The following is a 17244-nucleotide window of genomic DNA, read 5'->3' as shown; positions in this document are numbered from 1 at the left end:
TATCAGAACCTAGTTATTCTGCCTCAGGGATTTTCCCACTCTACTCCCTGCCTAAGATAGATTTTTTTTTTTTTTAAACCTAAGAAACGCTAACAGTCCCTTGACCTGTGATGGCACACTAGACAGAGTATCACCTGAAATACTGAGGTTGCCAGTTTGAAACCCTGGCCTTGCCCAGTCAAGGTACATGTGACATGCTATCAATGAACAACCGAAGTAAAGCAACTATGAATTGATACTTCTTGTTTTTCCCCTCTCCACCATGTAAAATCTATAAATAAAATCTTAAAAAAAAAAAAAGCTAACACTTTTTACCTAAGGAAAAAACACATATATACTTGTTGGCAAAAAAAAACCCCAATAAAACCTTAAGCATTTTGAGCTACTCTATCCTATGGTATGTCCTAATGCAGGGGTCGGGAACCTATGGCTTGCCAGCCAGATGTGGCTCTTTTGATAAAAAAAATGTCAAAAATATAAAAACATTGCCTGACCAGGCGGTAGCGCAGTGGATAGAGCATCAGACTGGGATGCAGAGGACCCAGGTTCAAGACCCCAAGGTCACCAGCTTGAGCGTGGGCTCATCTGGTTTGAGCAAAAGCCCACCAGCTTGAACCCAAGGTCGCTGGCTCCAGCAAGGGGTTACTCGGTCTGCTGAAGGCCCGCGTACAAGACACATATGAGGAAGCAATCAATGAACAACTAAGTTGTCGCAACGCGCAACGAAGAACTGATGATTGATGCTTCTCATCTCTCTCCGTTCCTATCTGTCTGTCCCTGTCTATCCCTCTCTCTGACTCTGTCTCAAAAAATAAATAAATAAATAAATAAAATATATATATATATATATATAAAACATTCTCATGTATTACAATCCATTCATTTCCTACCGCTCATGTGCATGGTTGTGGGTGGCTGGAGCCAATCACAGCTGTCCTCCGGGACACCACCAAATTTTTATTGGATAATGTGTAACGTACACGGGTCGTTGTATGGCTCTCAGGGAATTACATTTTAAAATATGTGGCGGTCATGGCTCCCTCAGCCAAAAAGGTTCCCGACCCCTGTCCTAATGTAATAATGTTATATAAGTTGTAATCACCCAAACCATTATATAAAAGTTGTAAATATATAAAAGTTTTAAACAGCCCAAACACAGTGTAATTTAAATGCCAGAGAGAGCAATCATTGTTCTATATTACAAAAATATTTTTAAAAACTGTGTTATTTCAGGAGTACATACAAAGAATAAATTTCATGACTCAGTTTCAACAGATAGTTTTTCATGTGATCTATTTATTATTTATTAAGCAAAGATGAAATTCTTTGCTTCTTAGTCAATTCTTATAAACCTCCTACACAGTATTTACTATTAATATTATTATATAAGAATACATTAAAATTAGTTCTATACACTCCATAGATGGTAAAATATGAAGATAAAATTTATACCCAGATCTGCCTAAATCAAAGCTACATTTTATTGCTGTTACTTGCAAGTGTTTCAAGAATGGGCCTCAGGCCTGACCAGGCGGTGGCGCAGTGGATAGAGCGTCGAACTGGGATGCAGAGGACCCAGGTTCGAGACCCCGAGGTCGCCAGCTTGAGCGCGGGCTCATCTGGTTTGAGCAAAAAAGCCCACCAGCTTGAACCCAAGGTCGCTGCCTCTAGCAAGGGGTTACTCGGTCTGCTGAAGGCCCACGGTCAAGGCACATATGAGAAAGCAATCAATGAACAACTAAGGTGTTGCAACGCGCAATGAAAAACTAATGATTGATGCTTCTCATCTCTCTCCGTTCCTGTCTGTCTGTTCCTATCTATCCCTCTCTCTTACTCTCTGTCACTGTAAAAAAAAAAAAAAAAAGAATGGGCCTCAGAATGTGGTAAACTGTTAGAGAACTGATGAAGAGGAATTAAACTTCTGAATGAAGAATACATTTAGCAACCTCTTCCATCCTATCAAGATACAATCTTTCCCCTTGGAAACGGAGTCTAATGAGCACCCCTGGTAGAGTACATTTTACTTGTGATGTCACAACATTTCCTGGGGAACTTCAGTGTGACCTGGTGACTACACTGGGAGAGTACTCTTAGAAGCTTACACTTGGTTTCCTCTGGACTTTGCCCATGTGTCTTTTTCCTCTGCTTATTTAGTTTTGTACCCTTTCACTGTCATAAATCACAGCCATGAGTGTAACCTAAAAATACACAATCTTTAAAGGGTTCACTACTCAGGTTGACATTTGAAAAGCATGCAAATTCAGGTCTAAAATTATTTTTGTGCATTATGTATTTTCTCTAGAAGTTCATCAAATGTTCATGTAACTTGGTATTTTTTACAAAAATGGGAATAAAAGCAAATGGAAGAACCAAGAAAGGCTACATCCCAAGTTTTCTTCCTTTTTTTTTTTTTTTATTTTTTTATTTTTATTTTTTTATTTTTATAGAGACAGAGAGAGTCAGAGAGGGATAGATAGGGACAGACTAAAAGGAACGGAGAGAGATGAGAAGCATCTATCATTAGTTTTTTGTTGCAACACCTTAGTTGTTCATTGATTGCTTTCTCATATGTGCCTTGACCATGGGCCTTCAGCAGACCGAGTAACCCCTTGCTCGAGCCAGCGACCTTGGGCCCAAGCTGGTGAGCTTTGCTCACACCAGATGAGCCCACGTTCAAGCTGGCCACCTTAGAGTTTCGAACCTGGGTCCTCTACATCCCAGTCCAACGCTCTATCCACTGCACCACTGCCTGGTCAGGCCCAAGTTTTCTTAAACTCATAAAGACAAAAGCCAGAAGAGAAAAACTTCTTTATATAAAACAAAATTCTTTTATGGACTTAATATGAACAATGATGCAAATAGAGACAAAAATATTCACAAAAAGAATTCATTGAATAATTTCATTACTGAATTCTCTCATTAATTTCATTCTCTTTACTATGACCATTACTGTTTCTACTTCTAAAGTCATTCTTATCTCCACGAGTTTCTGAAAGTATGTTTCCTCAGACTAAAATACATATATACATTTATTTAAAAAATTGTTTGCCTGACCAGATGCTGGCACACTGGATAGAGTGTGGAACTGGGACACTGAGGAACCAGGTTCAAAACCCAAGGTCACCAGCTTGAGCACAGGGTCACCAGCTTGAAAGCAGGATCATAGACATGAGCCCACGGTTGCTGGCTTGAGCAAGGGGTCACTGGCTCAGCTGGAGCACCCTGTTCAAGACACATATGAGAAAGCAATCAATGAACAACTAAGGTGCCACAACTACGAGTTGATGCTTCTCATCTCTCCACCTTCCTGTCTCTTTGTCACTTTCTCTTGCTAAAAAATAAAACAAAAATAAATTCAGTTTACTTCTTATTTTGATGTGTTCCCAAACATATTATTTTACATGCACAAAAAGGAAAAAAATGTAAAGAAAAACTGAAGATATAAAGAGTAGAGAAGGATGATGAATGAAAAGCTACATCATGCAAAAGCAAGTTACTCATTCCTGAAAGAACATTCTTGGCAGAATAGTAGGCTGAATTATTAGACCAAACAGCTCAAGACCCTGCATATTTTTTACCATCTGTGAGCAAGCATCCTTTCAGTACCAAGTTTTAAAGGGTGCTGATTATTTCATAATCTGTAATAGCAATGTTATAATAGCAACAGTTTCATTACTATCACTGCTTATACTTCTGCTTTTGAGTCACAGAAACCAGATTTGGCATCACCACAATTTGAAAACAAATTCTTCCTGTTTCACAGTCTTTATTCTTTACCTTCTTTTCTATTTACAACTGTATATATATTTATATTCCTCAAAATAGTTGATTTCATCTAGATTACCTGATAAAGAATATCTGAAAGAATATGAACTGGCTGACTTAGGTACAGTGATTATTACTAAAGATATTTTTACTTACATATCATCATATAATTTTGAAAAATAATTTCTATCATGTAATGTCTGAGAGATAACATGTAAAGATTTCTTACTCACTTAACCAACCAGAACAAACGTTCCACTTTTTCCAAAATAAAGTCCTCAGGAAGAAAAAAAAAAAGGGAAAAAACTGTCTGGGTGATCAACAGCTCTGCTCCCTTGTCCTTGCCTACAATATCAGTTTATTTATTATCAATGTAGGCCTGAAATATGGTGGTGCAGTGGATAAAACGTTGCCCTGAAACACTGCAGTTGCTGGTTTAAAACCCTGGGCTTGTCCAGTCAACTACTAGTTTATGCTTTCTGCTCCTCCCCACCCCTTCTCTCTCCCTCCTCTCTCTAAAATCAATAAAGCTTTTTTTTTTTTTTGTATTTTTCTGAAGTTGGAAACGGGAGGCAGTCAGACTCCCGCATGCGCCCGACAGGGATCCACCCGGCATGCCCACCAGGGGGCGATGCTCTGCCCATCTGGGGCGTCGCTCTGTTGCAACCAGGGCCATTCTAGCGCCTGAGGCAGAGGCCACAGAGCCATCCTCAGCACCCAGGCCAACTTTGCTCCAGTGGAGCCTTGGCTGCGGGAGGGGAAGAGAGAGACAGAGAGGAAGGAGGGGGAGGTGGAGAAGCAGATGGGCGCTTCTCCTGTGTGCCCTGGCCAGGAATCGAACCCAGGACTCCTGCACGCCAGGCCGACGCTCTGCCAACATGCCAGGGCCAATAAATAAAATCTATTATCAATGTAACTATATTAAAATATTCTTCTCCATTAATTCACACTTTTGCTTTTAAAATTTCAGAATCGGCCCTGGCCGGTTGGCTCAGTGGTAGAGCATCGGCCTGGTGGGAGAGAGAAAGAGAATCTCTTTGTTCTTCCACTTATTTATGCATTCACTGGTTGATTCTTGTATGTTCCCTGAATGGGGATCTGACCCACAACCTTGGCGTATTGGTATGACACTCAAACCAACTGGGCTACGTGTCCAGGGCCTCAAGACTTACTTTTAGGGTTAGAAGATGTGAACATCAGTATTATTTCCCATGGGAATTGTTATTATTGAAAAAACTTACATGAAGAGCATTTTCATTCTCGGTAATACTCGATAGTCTGTGACTAACGCAGTCTCACAATTTATTTTTCAGAGTCTGAATCATTTTATCATGATCATTATTAATAAGTTATTGTGTACATTTCTCTTACTGGTTGACTTTTTAGAGATTTCCAGAGGGTGAAGATATGTTCTCTCTCTCCTAAATTTACAAAATAAAGGGGAAGAAAAACTAATTTAACAAGGATCTCTAGAGTAAACCTTGCTTGGTAAAAGAAAATCCCACATGTGAAAAAAAAAAAAAACAACAGGCAGTGGTGCAGTGGATAGAGAGTCGGACTGGGATGCAGAGGACCCGGGTTCAAGATCCCAAGGTCGCCAGCTTGAGCGCAAACTCATCTGGTTTGAGCAAAGCTCACCAGCTTGGACCCAAGGTCACTGGCTCAAGCAAGGGGTTACTCAGTCTGCTGAAGGCCCGCAGTCAAGGCACATATGAACAACAAGCAATCAATGAACAACTAAGGTGTCGCAACAAAAATCTGATGATTGATGCTTCTCATCTCTCCGTTTCTGTCTGTCCCTATCTATCCCTCTCTCTGACTCTCTCTCTGTCTCTGTAAAACAAACAAAACAAAACAACAACAAAATATATATATAAAACAGAAAGTTAAGTCTCAATATATGTCATCTTTAACAGAGGGAAATAACTACCATGTAACTTCATACAGCAACTGGAGCAAGGTAACTTTGCTTCTGGAAGAGTTTAGTTGTGTTTTACCTTTACCTGAGAAGATATGTAAATGTTTCAAACATTAAAATACCACAAAATTATTTCTGTGGATTGGAGGGAAACACTTATGCTAAGGAAAAATATCAACTGCTTTAACAAAAGTTATTACTCAACATTTCCCAATTGCCAATTTTTTTTTCTAGAGACAGAGGACGACAGGCAGGAAGGGAGAGAGAACCTGGGTCCTCTGCGTCCCAGGCCGATGTTCTATCCACTGCACCATCAGGTCAGGCTGGCCAATTGTTTTTTAATACCCATCTTTTCTACATTCTAAATAAAAACAAAATAATGTATGTGAAAGTTTTCTAAAAAGTATAAAATGTGCTCTTTTCACACACTCTCTGTATATATAAAATGGTGACAAAATTAACATTTTTATGACACCTGCTTTCTACATGTCAAGTATTAGTTTATATATTCCCCAGTTACACTTACCAAAAATCTCCTGAGACAATTTTTCTAAATAATCCCCTTCAAACTTTGTAAAACAACTGTGATGGACAAACTTTTAATAATTTAGAAGTTATAAGAAACACTCCTTTACTTCAAATGGTCAAGTATTGTTAGAAGAGGTTTTTTCTTTTTTTAGAGAGAGAGAGAGAGAGAAACAGGAAGGGAAAGAGGTGAGAAACATCAGCTCGTAGTTGTGGCACCTTAGTTGTTTATTGATTGCTTTCATGTGCCTTGACTGGGGGTCTCTAGCCAAGCCAATGAACCCTTGCTCAAGTCAGCAACCTTGAGCTTCAAGCCAGTGACCTTTGGACTGAAGCCAGCGACCATGGCATCATGTCTATGATCCTACTATGCTCAAGCTAGGGAGCCTGTGCTTAAGTCAGCGACCTCAGGATTTTGAACCTGGGTCCTTAGCAACCCAGGTCGACGCTCCATCCACTGCGCCACTGCCTGGTCAGGCTATAAAAGTTTTTAATACAATTGTAAGATACAACTGAGAATTTCATTTTCTCTTTAGTATTAAATGTCTCAAACATATTCATTTCTAGTTTCTCAGTACCAAACTGTGAATTTAAATCTAAATTACCTGTTACAATTTTTTTCTTTAAGTATTCCTTGTAAATAAAATACACCTTACACAAAACTGTATTATAAGAATTTCATTATAATAAGGGCACTCAACAAAAACTGTCTCTACACAAGCAACTTCCTTGGAATGTGTAATAATGAATTGAGAAAATTGATTAAGTGATGTACCAAAAGAATCCATAATTCTCTTTAATAAAATATGCATAAACATGTGGAACTAAGGAATAAAACAAGACAAAAATCATTAGGTGTCAACCAATTACTGTATCGCTTTCCCAACTTTCCCCTCAGAGAGAATCCACTAAGTAAAGGGTTCTCAGACTAATTCTGCCACCTACCTCATAAGATTCTCAATTTCAGCTGTAAGGCATCACTACACACTCATCCTTTTGTGACAGACCAAATCTAACCAACTCAAAAATCAGAGAAACTAAGACTAATGACAAAATTCAAGTCTTTGAAAATAGTTTATTTAGATTAACACCAAAAATAAAATATAATTTTCCATAAATAGATAATCTGTCAGGTATCTGGGTTTTATAAAATGCGAAAAAAATGTAATCTTAAATTTCAAAAATACTGCCATTGTATAGATTTCTCTCTCTATTCAAACTTAGAAACAATAATTCAGACAAAATGTCTCTAAGGCATAAAGGTATCCTTCTCTACCCAAACCTAATTTATCTACCATCCAAAATTCAGTCACAGAACAGACTGGAATATGTGGTTCACCACAGTATCTAACCTTGATAATATGAACCCCCAATACAGAAAAGCAGGAGTTCAGAAGATTTAGAATTGTTATACAATTCCATCAAAAAACTAACAATTTTAACAATTCATAGAAAAGAATGTTAAACAAGCCTTTCCTGAGTAATTCTAGTTCATTTCAATCACTCTACTATTATATCCATTATTCCCTTCATAAGATAACAGCAGGTCCTCAAATAATGTTTTATTCCACATCATTTCATTAGAATATTGATGAGATGCCTCAGAACTTAACTCTTGTTTATATCAACTACCCCAACTACCCTACGGTAAAACTGGTGTCATTACATATCATTTCACTTAAAGTTGAAAAACTTATTGACAACCTTAAGTGAAGGCTTACTGTATAGGCAGCTTATCTTCTTTTTAAAAAAAATTTATTTATTCATTTTAGAGTGAAGAGGAGAGAAAGAGAGAGAGAAGAGGGAAGGGAGGAGCAGGAAGCATCAACTCCCATATGTGCCTAGACCAGGCAAGCCCAGGGTTTTGAACCAGCGACTTCAGCTTTCCAGGTTGACACTTTATCGGACACACTGCACCACCACAGGTCAGGCACAGCTTATCTTCTGATTGACAATTATTCTCAAATTAAGGGTACTATGCAAAAGATAACATATGCCAAATACATACTGATGTGGGTTTAATATCCAGAATAAACTCTCAAACTCAACAATAAAAAGACACCTTAACTCAATTTAAAAATGAGCTAGATAGCCTGACCAGGAGGTGGCGCAGTGGATAGAGCGTCGGACTGGGATGCGGGAGGAACCAGGTTCGAGACCCCAAGGTCGCCAGCTTGAGTGCAGACTCATCTGGTTTGAGCAAAGCTCACCAGCTTGGACCCAAGGTCGCTGGCTCAAGCAAGGGGTTACTCGGTCTGCTGAAGGCCCGCGGTCAAGGCACATATGAGAAAGCAATCAATGAACTAAGGTGTTGCAACGCGCAATGAAAAACTAATAATTGACGCTTCTCATCTCTCTGCATTCCTCTGTCTGTCCCTGTCTATCCCTCTCTCTGACTCAATCTCTGTCTCTCTAAAAAAATAAATAAACTTTAAAAAAAAATGAGCTAGATATAAGATAATCACAAACATATGAAAAGATGCTCAACATCACCTGTCATTAGGGAAATGCAAATCAAAACCATAATGAGATATCATACCTATTCACTTGGATAGCTAAAATTAAAAAGACAGCTTGACCTGTAGTGGTGCAGTGGGTTAAATGTTAACCTGGAACGCTGGGGTGGATGGTTCAAAACCCCAGGCTTGCCTGGTCAAGGCACAAATGAGAAGCAACAACTACAAGTTGATGCTTCCTGCTCCTTCCCCACCATCTTTCTCTCTCCTCTCTCTCTAAAATGAATAAATAAAATATTTTTTAAAAGACAATAATAAGTGTTAGTAAGAGTATAAAGAAACTGAATCCCATTGCTGGTGGGAATGTAAAATATTGCAGCCACTTTGGAAAAGTTTGGCAGTTCCTCAAAAACTTAAAACAGTTGTGTCCTGGCCAGGTTGCTCAGTGGATCAAGCGTTGTACTAAAACGCCACGGTCGCAGGGTTCAATCCCTGGTCAGGGCATATCCAAGAAGCAACCAATGAGTGCACAACCAAAAGGAACTAAGTAGAACAAAGAGTTGATGCCTCTCTCGCTCTCATGCACACTTTCTCTCTCTCCCTCCCCCTTCTTCTATCTCCCTCCATCCTCTCTCTCAAATCAATGGGGAAAGAAAAGTTACTGTGTGACTCTGCAATTCCACTCCTAGGCACATACCCAAGAGAAGTGAAAACAAATGACCATACAAACAATGCTGCTATTATTCACAGCAGCATTATTCATGGCTGGCAAAAAGTAGAAACAAACCAAATGTCTGTCAACTGATGAATGAATAAACAAAATGTAGTGTGTCCATACAATGCAATATAATTTAGCCATCAAAAGCAATAGTGTTGATACATGTTATAACATGGATAAATCTTGAAAACAAGCTAAGGCGGCAGACACAAAAGGCCACATATTGTATGATTATATTTATATGAAATGTCCAAAATAGGCAAATTCATAGATACAGAGAAATTAGGGATTGCCAAAGGTTAGGTCACAGGAGGAATGAGAAGTGACTGCTATGAGTATGGGATTTCTTTCTTGGGTAATGAAAGTGTTCTGGAATTAGATAGTGATGTTTGCACAACCCTGTGAATAAATTAGAAACCACTGCACTGTATACTTTAAAGAGGTGAATTTTACGGTCTGTACATTATATCTCAATTTAAAAAATTCAGGGTATGGACCACTGTACTACAATACTTCTAATATTCAAGAGATAGTAAATAAAATGAGCTAATAATTCACACTGGAATTATCTCAAAAGTAAAGGACAAGTATAAGAAGTAGTTTAAAAATATTTGCTAATACAGTATAGGATAATTTGGAAGATAATGATGGTAAATTTTTAACTTGAAGCTACAAAAAAATAACAGTTTTCTCTATTTGTATCTACCCAATATACAGACTCCATACAGCAACTAGGTAGCCATAAAAAAAAAATCAATAGAGAAGTTCAGAAGCACATCAAAACAAATCAAGCCCCATTTGCTGGGCTTTCAGGATCAGTTTGCAAACCAGGGAAGAAAACTAATCTTTTTATTTTATATATACCTGCATTTGCCACAGAAAATACTTTTCGACTGTTTCCAAATATCAAATCCAACCTTTAAGGATGAAAATTTGTCAATACTAAGGGTACTCAAAGAATTAATGTCACTGACTTTAGGCAACTCCAAATATAGGTTCTATACAATGGAGTAAGGTGTTGTCTCCAAATGGGCTTACTTAGAAGAAACACTGCTGTGGATGACACTATTGTCCCTGTAAAGGAGATTTTAAAAAACAATCTGTGTCTGCCCTGGCTGGTTGGCTCAGCAGCAGCTCATCGGCCCAGAGTGTGGAAGTCCCAGGTTCAATTCCCAACCAGGGGACATGAGCCGTGCCCATCTGCTTCTCCACCCCTCCTCCTCTCCTTTCTCTCTTTCTCTTCCCTTCCCGCAGCCAAGGCTCCACTGGAGCAAAGTTGGCTCAGGCGCTGAGGATGGCTCCATCGCCTCGGCCTCAGGCGCTAGAATGGTTCTGGAAGCAATGGAGCAACGCCCCAGAGGGGCAGAGCATTGCCCCCTGGTGGGCATGCCAGGTGAATCTAGGTCTGGCGCATGCGGAAGTCTGTCTGACTGCCTCCCCACTTCTCACTTCAGAAAAATACACAAAAAAAAACAACCTGTGTCACAGTTGTAGAGTTCCACAATGAAATCCTTATAAAGGAAACATATCTTTCCTGAGGTAAAAAGCAAAATGTATAGTAAACTGCAAGTTGCCTAACAAAGAGTCTCCATTTTCTAACCTGCATCAGAAAATCCTACAACCTACTTTTGCAAACAAATCACCTATATGTCCCCTACATGAATCATGAATTAAACAGACATTTTTGTCCTTTTCTACTTCTGCTCACTTGTTTTTCATTACAGGAATGCCTATTCCATACTCATCAAAAATGAAGCAAAAATCTGCCACATTCTTTTTTTTTTTAAGATTTTATTTATTCATTATAGAGAGGAGAGAGAGAGAAGGGGGAGGAGCAAGAAGCATCAACTCCCGTATGTGCCTTGACCAGGCAAGCCCAGGGTTTTGAACCAGCAACCTCAGCGTTTCCAGGTTGACGCTTTATCCACTGCGCCACCACAGGTCAGGCTGCCACATTCTTTTTTTTTTTTACAGGGACAGAGAGAGAGAGAGAGAAAGATAGATAAGGACAAGCATCAATCATCAATTTTTTGTTGCGACACCTTAGTTGTTCATTGATTGCTTTCTCATATGTGCCTTGACCGCGGGCCTTCAGCAGACTGAGTAACCCCTTGCTCAAGCCAGCGACCTTGGGTCTAAGCTGGTGAGCTTTTTGCTCAAGCCAGATGAGCTCACACTCAAGCTAGTGACCTCGGGGTCTCGAACCTGGGTCCTTCCGCATCCCAGTCCGACACTCTATCCACTGCGCCACCGCCTGGCCAGGCTGCCACATTCTTTATGAAGCTTTCCTTCATCATCTTTAAGAGATTTCTTTCATTTCTAAACACGCCTTACAACTTGCCTGCACCATAGTAAGGCATATTCTGCACTGTACTATAACTGAATACACTATATTTTCTCTAAGGACTAAAAAATTCCTGAAGATTAGGGCAGCTTCCCCAGTATCCTTGCTTGTCTATAGCATCTGGTACCAAAGCAGATGCTTAATAAATATTTAACTGAAGTACTTACCTAACTGCCTTTCCTTCCTAAAAATAGCACTACTAAACAACTGAGTGACTAGGCAAGTATTCAAAAGTGGCAAGTCCCCTTAGACACTAAACAACTGATTTTCACTCTATAAAAAATTTCAGGTCATCCTGTGTAGTCAGTCCCACAAGGCTAACAAACAAACAAACAAACAAAAAGCATTATTCAGATGCTTCCTAGAATTGCTCCAACTACAAACACATGTGAGGGAATTAGGCCAATGTGAGATGACTCTGTGTACCTCAAAGAGATTCATCCTGACATCCTTCAGTCAAGCTAGATCTAAGCTGAAATCACAACTTCACCTTACACTGGGAAAGAGCATGTTCAGAATAAAGCAAGGACGAGGAGCAGTCAAGCATTAGGTTCTATCACAATAGGCAGCATAGAGAACCTCAATCTTCCCGGAATCTGAACTCATCATCCTCATTCGAGAGGACGCCTCAATAATCACCTAGTGACCAAATATTCATCTTGATCATGATCACTATCTGAACTTCCTATTAATTCCAATTCAACTAACCAAATAATGGAAACACCAACACTTCCACCTCCATAATCCAGACCTCCCCCCCTCTCCCCCCAAAAAAGTAGAAGGGAGAATTTCGGAAATAAGAGTTCATTTTTTTTTTTAATGCACTTATTGATTTTACAGAGAGAAAAGAAGGAGGAGAGAAACATCAATCTCTCATTCCACTTATTTATACACTGATTGGTTGATTCTTGTATGTGCCCTGACCAGGGATGGAACCTGTAACCTTGGCATACAGGGATGATGCTCTAACCAACTGCACTACCCAGCCAGAGAGAGAGATCTTAAACTGCTGTAAGTTAAATACTAAAACCAAATGACCCTAAAGATTTAAGATAATCGGTCAACAGAATCAAATAGAAAGTTAACTTTTCAAAACCAATCCCATTAAAATAAGAGAGAAATGATTACATCTGCTAGTGACAACATACATACCTGTCTTTTGGACTACACATAAGGATCACTGCCAGCGTTTAATACAGAAAGTTAACACTACAATTGATTTTCTTATGACTTTCCTTTTAAATTATGTACAGGTGGGAAAAGTTGGTTTACAGTTGTTCTTAAGGAAAACAATACAATAAATAATAATACAAGAATAAACTTTGCATTTCACATACACACAACTGTAAACCTACTTTTGCCCCACCCTGTATAATAAAAGGGAAAATACCAGACCCAACTGATTTTAGTTGGGAGACTACCAACTATATATTACGGTTCAGATTAAAATACTGCTCTGCACTCTGGACACTAAATATCTCTGAACTTAACGACCTCGGAAGTGGATATTTGGATTTAAAAGTATGCTTTAAGAAAACTGATCACCAGATTAATATCTTCCTTCAAAAAATTAATCTAAAATTTGATATTCAATTCAGATATTTACAGAAGGATTTACTTGTCATTTTTAAAAAAGCTTCTCAAGCAGCATATTGACACTAGCAATGACTGATAAAAAGAGGGCATGAGGCTAGGATTCTAAGCAATTAAAATAAGATAACTCATTAAAACCATCTAAAGTAAAGCAACAATAACTTAATAAATCTACAGGATTACTGTCATCAATTTCAGAATCTTTTAAAAACAAAAAAGCTCTACTAAAAATACCAATCACTAAAAAAGTGAAGCAAATACAAAAACTAAAAAGTATTCAAAATAATTTCAGGATTTCCTATTAACTAACAATTCTGACAACATTAATTCCATACTTGTCAAAACATTCTAAATGTCTTATAAGCTCTCTTATAGATGGTCACAAATAATACATAACTCAAAAGTGCTTAAGCAGACATAACATTTCAGCAAGTGTATGATAGCTTTGAAAAAAAAATAAAACAAGTAGAGACAGAGCAGGGTAAATGATAACCGATAAACCAAAGGCTGATTCCTGGAGGGCAGAGCTAGGCTTGGGTTGGCAGGAGGGAAATTTTAAAATATATCCGTCCACAAGACAAATTTTAACAAAAATCTGAGTCATGCGGCATACGTTTTAAAACGTACTTTTAACCTTTGGACCACCAAAGTGATATCAAATACCTAAAGCATTGTTGCTTATATTAATTTTCACATTACAGTCCAAATCTTGAGCAAAGTTCACATACATTTTCATAATGAAACACTGCAGAAATGGGAAGACACATATCCTCCAAGTAAAGGTAACCTTATTTTTGACTTGTTTAAAGTTTCAGTTTTGCTTTATAATCTATTATAGAAAACATCTCCTGTGGGACATTGTAAAGGGCATACCCTCCTGTCAAGCCAGAAAGCTCAAACACAAAGACACTGAGAGAACCAAGTGCTGTAATTCTTCCAAACTGAGCCTCTCCAACACCCCCTCACCCTTCCCCCCAACAGATATGTCTATTAAATCAGTGTCTGTTCTCCCCCTCGCACAACAAAGAGAACTTCTCACCGCATGAAATTGCCGCTGAATGGACACCAGAAAGCAGGATTTGCATAATTCCTCCAACGAAACCCTGTCGGGAAGGAGGGGATGAGGGGCCCAAGCGAACGGATACAATCTCCCGATTCTGTTGGGGAAGACCTGGTTCCTAAGAGTATCCCCCCACGGGTGGGGTGGGGGCTTGAATTCTGGGCCTCCCCGAGGACAGGGCGTGGGAGACGGAGGACGACGAGGGAACATTTCCCCACACATCAGCAGCACCGAAGCAAAGACGGGCAAATAACAATACTGGAGGACAGGAGAGTCAGACACAAGGATGGACTGGGGCTACGGGGCGGCGGGCGGAGCGGAGACACCACACGGGCCACTTACTTTTTGGAGGGGGGTTAAATATATGAGTTAAGCCCTTATGGTCCCGCCGGCCGCCGCACAGAGGGAAACGGGACCTTGGGAGAGAAAAACAGACAAAACACATAGTGTGAGAGGCGCACCTCGGCCGCCCGGCCCCTCCCGGGGCGCCCCCGTCCACACTCCCTCGGGCCCGCGAGGGAAGAGCCACCGGGGCGGCCCGAGGTCCGGGAGGCGGGGGGAGGACGAGGCTCTCCGCGAGGCGGCGGCTCCGGCGAATCTCCCGGGAGGGGACAAGAGCGACTTGTCTTTTCAGTCGGACCCGGTCCCACCCCCCTTCCTCCCCGCCGCGCACACACCGAACACAAATACACACACACCGACCCGAGCGTCGAGGATTAACTCCCCGGCCGCCACCGTCGCCGTCGCCCGTTGAGGAAGTGCAGCAGCTGCCCCCCGCGGCCATGACACCCCACTTCGCTCCGTCAGGCGGACCCCGGGCCTGTGACAGCTCCGGCTCCCTCCGCCCCCATCTCCATCTCACGCGTCGCACACGCCCGAGCGCCCGCCGGCCCGCCGCGCGTGCACGTGGGGTCGGGGGCGCGCGCCACTGCTGCGCGTGGGGGAGGGGCGGCGCGGGATGGGGACGGCGCCCGAGAGAGCGCAGGACAGGGCTGGGTTGGGCCCAGCACGGTCCCCGACCTCGCGCTGGGACCTGAGCGACCCGCGGCGGCGCCCTCACTCAACTGGCAGCGCTACGGGACGAGTCTCCACAATAAGCCGGCTGCGGCGCCGGGTCGCCGGGCGAGGAGGGGAGGGGAAGGAGAGACACGCTCTCCCGCCCGGGGAGGGTGCGCGGAGGGGAGGGGCCGGCGCGCGCGCTCAGGCCCGAGCCCAGGAGTGCCCGCCCGGAGGTCGCGCGCGCGCGCGCGCCCGCACTCCGGGGGGTGGGGGAGGGGGGACGCCCGAGCCAAAGAGGGCGGGCGGGCCGGAGTCCCAATTGCCTCTGTCCCGGCTCCCTCCCACGTCCGGGGCGGCCGGCGGCGGGGCGGCCCGAGAGCCTGAGGCGGCCGGAGGAGGATCTCACCTACACAGTGAATGAGCTTGTGGCGCCACGAGTCCAGTTCTTGCCGAAAGCCGCGTCTCTCAACGGAGCATTGCTGCCGCCTACACACCCTCGCCATCTTCTGCCGCCCGCCCGGCCCTGCCTCCGCCGCGGCCCCGCGCACGCCCAGCCGCGTCGCCCGGGGCCGCGCACGCACCCGCGGCCTGGGCGTCGCGCCTCCCGCCGGGGGCGGTGCGGGGGCAGGGCCCGTCTCACCTCGCGGTGGCCCGGGCGTGGACCGGGGGGTGACTTGGGTGCACACCCGCCCGGCTCGCAGCGTCGCGCGGCCGGCCAGGTTGCGGTCCTCGCGGTCTTTGGCCGTGGTTGCCGCTGCCTCTGGACGCCCAGAAAGGCACCTTCCCACGGCCAGAGCTGAGCCCCTCCGATCCCAAGCCGCCGCCGCACTGTCTCCCAAGTCCACGGCTGCCCCTTCCTTTCCTTTCCCGAGGCTTTTTGTGTCTTAAACCAGTCCCATTTATCACTTCCAACCTGCCTATCGCCAGGCACCAACTGTTGCAAGTTCTGCGGTAGCTGGTTCTCTGAACTTTTTGGTAGAAACTGCTCCTCCAAGGAGCCTGTTTAAGAAACAGAATTAAGAATGCCCGATGCCCGCGAAGTCATTGAGCATTAAAGTTTTAAAAGGTAAAAGTATATGTTTTTAAAAGTCACTGGAAGACTTAGACAACATTCGTAAATCCTGTCAGAATTGAAATCAAGCGTTTTAATTTAAACTAGCAAGACTGATCATAGGTGAAGTTCTCAAGTTGACAGATTCAGAACTCCTGTGTTGTGTGAAAGGGGGTTTAAAAAAATTGTGCAAAAGTGAGAATGACACTTCAAAAGGGGTCTTAATTAACAGTGCAGAGTACTGGAAATGGCTTAATTCCATCTTTCAGGAGAGACTGGAAGAGAAATATTTTCGAAGGGAGTTTTCAGGTGGATACCTGGAATAAAGTTCCCTGTGTAGGGCACTACCGGTTCCATCCAAACATAATACTGATCTTAATTACTTGGCTGTTTCCTGAAAGTGAAAAGAGAAAACGAAAAGGAAAAGAGAACAGGGGGGCGGGAGATGGGATGGGCAGGATACAAAACCAAAAGGAAAACAGATCTCTCTTTACCAATAGGCCGGGTCCCTAGTATGCTGGCCTCTCCCTCGCCTTTGGAGGTTTAAGATTAAGGACAATGCATTCCCGTTTTTAGATATTTAAATTTAAATTTAAAGACTTAATTTTAATTACTATAGTAGGTAAAACCAATCGTTAAGTATGTGGCATCAGGGATCCCATTGATGTGTTAATTTATGTCTTCAGAGACTGGTCTTGGGTCTCTGAACCAGGGACTTGTGGAATGGCCTGTCTGTCCAAGAGATGGAGTGAGTGGGCCTCTTGGGTAGGAGTGGTTTGAGATGTGTGAATAGAAAAGCACCTTCTGCTCCTCAA

The 17244-nt window shown here is 42.3% G+C and overlaps 1 protein-coding gene across 14 annotated transcripts in view; it reads right to left on the bottom strand.

Moving 5' to 3' along the window:
* The window catches only part of LCOR (ligand dependent nuclear receptor corepressor), a 144356-nt gene extending 128436 nt beyond the window's left edge, over positions 1 to 15920 (bottom strand). For 3 of the 14 annotated variants that reach the window (XM_066238726.1, XM_066238728.1, XM_066238740.1), the window contains exons 1-2: positions 15078 to 15463; positions 14722 to 14795 (exon numbers count right to left, since the gene is read on the bottom strand). In XM_066238726.1, the coding sequence (XP_066094823.1) occupies positions 14722 to 14795; positions 15078 to 15163 (160 nt within the window). In that variant the 5' untranslated portion in view covers positions 15164 to 15463. Of the gene's footprint in view, positions 1 to 14358; positions 14423 to 14721; positions 14796 to 15077; positions 15464 to 15784 lie in introns of those variants that run through there. The other 11 variants (XM_066238730.1, XM_066238732.1, XM_066238731.1 and 8 more) reach the window with 11 other exon arrangements.
* Between the last annotated feature and the right edge of the window lie 1324 nt (positions 15921 to 17244).

Source organism: Saccopteryx bilineata, chromosome 7 (assembly GCF_036850765.1).
Source record: "Saccopteryx bilineata isolate mSacBil1 chromosome 7, mSacBil1_pri_phased_curated, whole genome shotgun sequence".
Lineage (NCBI taxonomy): Eukaryota > Metazoa > Chordata > Mammalia > Chiroptera > Emballonuridae > Saccopteryx > Saccopteryx bilineata.
Note: the sequence above shows the minus strand (reverse complement) of the source record. Positions and strands in the feature narration are given on the sequence as shown.